Source organism: Morone saxatilis, unplaced genomic scaffold, assembly GCF_004916995.1.
Source record: "Morone saxatilis isolate NCDOM2014 unplaced genomic scaffold, NCSU_SB_2.0 Contig5, whole genome shotgun sequence".
NCBI classification, from domain to species: Eukaryota; Metazoa; Chordata; class Actinopteri; family Moronidae; genus Morone; species Morone saxatilis.
Genome location: NW_023340095.1, coordinates 25,556,725 through 25,561,468, shown reverse-complemented (window position 1 = coordinate 25,561,468; position 4,744 = coordinate 25,556,725). Strand labels below are relative to the sequence as shown.

At 40.0% G+C, this 4,744-nt stretch overlaps 1 protein-coding gene across 1 annotated transcript in view; it reads right to left on the bottom strand.

Annotated features, from left to right (window-relative positions):
* Positions 1-4,744, bottom strand: part of LOC118338671 — a 27,830-nt gene that overhangs the window by 10,422 nt on the left and 12,664 nt on the right. The window contains exon 7 of the mRNA XM_035675948.1: positions 387-1,744. Coding sequence (XP_035531841.1) covers positions 387-1,744 — 1,358 coding nt within the window. The remainder of the gene's footprint in view (positions 1-386; positions 1,745-4,744) is intronic.

Genomic DNA, 4,744 nt, shown 5'->3' with positions numbered 1-4,744 from the left:
GGTTGTAGTTATTAATTTAATTATAAATACAATTTCTGAAATAATAGTGTATTTTTATGAGACTGATCAATCAATTGTTGGTTATTGTTCCCTTATTTAAGGTTGGTGCCCCGAGGATCTTTAATATTAATTAAAGTCATTTTCTGTTATCTTTTGATAATTAATAAACTTTGATAACCAAAATGAATTGATTACACTAATACAGTTAAACCACTGTTGTACCAACAAATGGTACTGTTGTGATTTATCATAGCAACCCTACACTTGTTTTAGAGCTTCTGTTTGATTGTAATTCGGATGGCTGGGAGGTCGGTGGGTGATGAATCTTCAGGGGCATGCTGGGGCATAATAAAGATCGGTGCAGAAGGGAGGCAGGTCTGTCTCACTGTGTTATTCCTGGTCTGTTTGGGCTCCAGTTTGTTGCGACCCTGAAGCAGTTTAATATTCGAAGGTTTAGCCTTAGAATATCTGGGCAGTGGCTCACTGGTATCTGCAGAGAGGTAACTGGACCCTTCACCACTAAAGAATTTCCCAAACCCTTTCCTGGTTGCGTTGTTGGCAGCTAAGATGTCTTTAGCTGCTTTGGAAATGGGTGGGAGGAGGACATGCCCCAAGGCGATCTTATTGGGGTCTTCATCGCTGAGCTGCAGCCTCTGAAGCTGTTTTCTCCCTAGCTTCTTGTGTTCAGGCTGAACATCCTGCTGGAGGTGTGACCCCTTCACAGCAGTCGGTTCTGGCCTCGTCTCTGCAGAAAATTGATCCCTTTTCTGCTGCTGAAGGTTGCCATGTTTTTCAGCTGCCAGAGAGACATTGACCTTATCTGCTTTGAGTCTCTCCTCTCTGATCTTCTGAGCCTTCAGCTTTTCTTCAGCTAGGGACAACCTGTCAGCCTCTTTTGCAGCCTGAAGAAAGCCCACACTCCTCTGCTGCTCTGCCTTTTTCTTCAGCTCTTTATCCTTTATGACTGTCTTTCTGTGGGCAGAAACAGACTGAAGCTCTGCAGCCCTTGTCTCCTCCCTCTCCTTCTTCTGCTTTGCTAGTTCAGCCTCTCTCTCAACCACATACATCCTCTGCTCTTCCATAAGAGCCACAGCAGTAGCCTGCTTCTTCTTTGAGGCTGCCAGTTGGTCATAAACAATCTGTTTGGGTACCTGGAGCCTCCTGAACCTTTCTACTTGTTCAGTTTTTCTTTGGAGCAGCTTTTGCTCAGATTCTATCTGAGCAAGTCTGGCTTTCTGCTCCTCACTCCTTATTATTTCCCTCTGTTTCTCCGTATAGAGGTGTCTTTCGTGGATATCATCCAGTCGCTGCTTCAAATTCCTCATCTTTGACTCCCTCTGTTGTTCTGCCCAATGTGCTAGTTTCTGCGCATGTTGTTCATCAAGCCTCCGGAGCATTTGTCCATTTCTCTGGTCCTGCAGTCTCTCTTTCTGTTTCAGCACCTCCCTTTCCTTCATCTGACTTACCTGATACTGTGCCACAGACTGCTTTTGGAGGCTTCTCTGGAGGAGGATGTCCTGATCCTTCTTCAGACAATTTTCCCATCTAGACTGCATCATTTCGTCATGCTTACGATTTTCATATTCAGCCATGACTTGTTTCCTTTTCTCCAGTTTTATCAGTGCCTCATTATCCCTATCGATTTGTTTCCTAAAATCGGCACTGCTGAATTCATAGACCCTGCTATTCTGGTGACTGGTTGGCATTTTGTCTATTTGAGACTGTCCCTGAGAGCCCGCCACCTCTGCAGCAGGCAAATACAGATGTTCCTCTGTTTTTGCCTGCTGCATCTCCCACCAGGCCTTGAAGAGTCTCTCATCTCTCTGTATTCCTACCTTTCTGTTGAACATTTCTATTTTGTGTGTATTTGAGCGTTGAGTAAGCGCAATTCAAGTATCTCAAGTGTTCACTATGTGCTGCGTGTACACTGGCTCTTGTATATATACATAATGGTTTCAAAGAACCCAGCATCAAAGACACTTGGTGACATCATCACATTCCACGACTCTGATCTTGTGCTGTGACATCATCAAATCCCTGGAACTGTGACATCATCAAAGAATGTTCACAACAATCTTTTTTTTAACATTTTAAACTTTATCAACAAAATGTATTTACAATCTGACATTGCAACTTAAAAAAAGGTGGAATGAAGCATGTTCTTTTAAATATTTGAATATCTACAACAGAAAAATCGGTTTTATTTCAACACAGTATAACATCACACAAGTTTTGTTGTTCAAAACACGGAATAAATAACTTCTAACTTCACTAAAACAAATACTGGTGGACTTTTTGATAAGACAGATGAGGGATAACATTACTAAATCAGCTCACTGCTTAATGTGCTGTTTCTAGGAGCCGCTCTAAATCACCTGGTTTCCAATTTCTGGAATAACATAGAATTTTTTAAAAAGATAGAAGAAAGTATCTGAGGAAACAACAACATATTAAATTAACATAAAAACAAACAAAAGGTTAAATAAATGTGATACTACAGATACTGTTTGGCGATGTTAAGTATTTGCTTCAACACTTTTTGCCTTTTTTTTTTATTGCATTCAATGTATCTGTAATGAATGAATCTTGGTATAATGATAAAAGTATTCCCTTGATCCTTGATATGAGGTAATTTGAACCGTTTTAAAAATATTGGCTTATTTAAGTGACATTTTTCAATATAATCAAATGAATCATATTTTGGGAAGAGGGGCTTACAATCAAATCAAATCAAAGTAAAAGTTTAATATGTAAGATTCTGATTCTGATCATTTTACAACTTGGAACAGGTTGTAATGTAAATTATAAAATGAGACCTTCCCCGATGTTCCTGGTTACCCCCGAACTGGGTAGGTCAGATTTTACCGCAATGGTGAATTTTAAACTACATCAAAAAAATTAATTAATATTAGTGTGTGTTCATGCTAATACTCAAATTTAACACAGCAGCCCTTTGCCAGCTGCTATTCTTCTGCAATAGTAGCAAAAACGTAATTTCCGCAACATGTCTTTACCGCAGCAATTTGACAAGACCTTGTGTTGTGGTAGAGACAAATTCAAGGCAAGTTATAGATACAATAAAGTAGCCCATTAAATGTTAACATAAAAAGCAGTAATTTTTCTGAATGCATATTAACAACGAGCAACATCACACAAGTCTTGTTCAAAACCCAGAATAAATAACTTCCAACTTCACTAAAACAAATACTGGTGAAATTATCAATACGATGGATGATATCACATTACTTGCTGCTGAATGCGCTGTGTCTAGGTCTTGATGATTGCACTTGATAAAAGCATCTTGGGGGAGCCGCTCTTCCTCTGCACCATAGCCGTTTACAGAATGAAGTCTAAAATAACAAACCCTCTGTAATCTTTTTGCCTAGTCGCTGTCTTGAGGGAGTTTCTCTCTACAGTAGTTAGTGCTTCACTACAGCCTGTGCCTGAGTTACCTAAATGAACTGTCTGTGGGATGTGATTTGTAAATCTTTTGCACAGATTACACAAATTTATTATTCTTATTGGAGTTTTGTACACAGGACTTTATTTGCAGTGGTGCGCTGAGTGCTGTTGTGTCGAGAGCAGAGAGAGTTTTTCAGCTTTTCAGAGGAATACATTTGATTCAATGTTGATTTCACTGTTAAATGAAGCTGTACTCTTTTTGCGTGTGTGTATGTTCTGTAGGCCTCCCCGCCTCAACACAAGACAGCAAAGAGAGAAGCTGCAGTAGTATCCCAGAATTTTCTACAGACACCTTTAAGACCAGTTGTGAGGTGGAAAAGGTGTGTTATCTACTTTTGTTTCCAGTTCCATGGTTTGGGAGCTAAAAAATGCAGTACGGAACCTAATCCAAGTATCGCAATATTAAGGAAACGTAACTTAATTACTTTCCATAACTGGATTTCTGTGGAGCTAAGGTTTGCGGTTGGTCTTGTAAATGTTTCTTGGATGACTCACAGCTGGAAGGCAGAACTTGTACTCTACTGTGGTGTTCCCATTTCTGCTTTAAAGGCAAATCAGTCCCTCCAGGAAGTTGCAATCACAACAATTAACACAAATTTGACCAATCATGTTGTTTCCTGCACCAAAAGCTGAACTATACCCACCCAACTCACTTTCTTGTTTCTAGTTATGAAGAGGCAGATGCAATGCAAACCTCTCACATTTACTCTTCAAACAGTGTGATTTTATTCTCACTGGAACTACTTGCCTTGCCTGACAAATTTTTATTTTAGAAAAGTTGCTGTGAAATCAGGCATTTTAGCCTTCAACAACTTGCAAAATCCTGGAGGGACAAAATAGTGTTTAATAATGTTCACTGTACACCATGATAATAAATTGCCGACTGTCAGGTTAGCTATGGGTTCACCCCAGAGTCTGCATTACATGTGTTCCATTGCTCCCCAAACTGGCCAGCAGTGGCGTGCACAGACTTTTTGAAGGGCAGGGGCAGAAAGAAAAAAAAGGCCATATAGCACGTCCTCCATCCACTGTAGAGGGCACTTAGACACGTTTATATGTTATACAAATGGCACATTATATAGCTTAAAACAGACTAACTAGACAGACTACTCAGGTTAGTTTGCTGTTAGGATCAGCATCCACGAGAACTGTGTGGATTTTCAACGTCTGTGAAGAACACACAGCGACATGGATGTATGAAGGAAATAAATCCCTAGGGGGTCTGGGGGTCTTCCCCCAGAACATTTTCAATTAAGTAGATGCCATTTCCTGTATTCTAGTG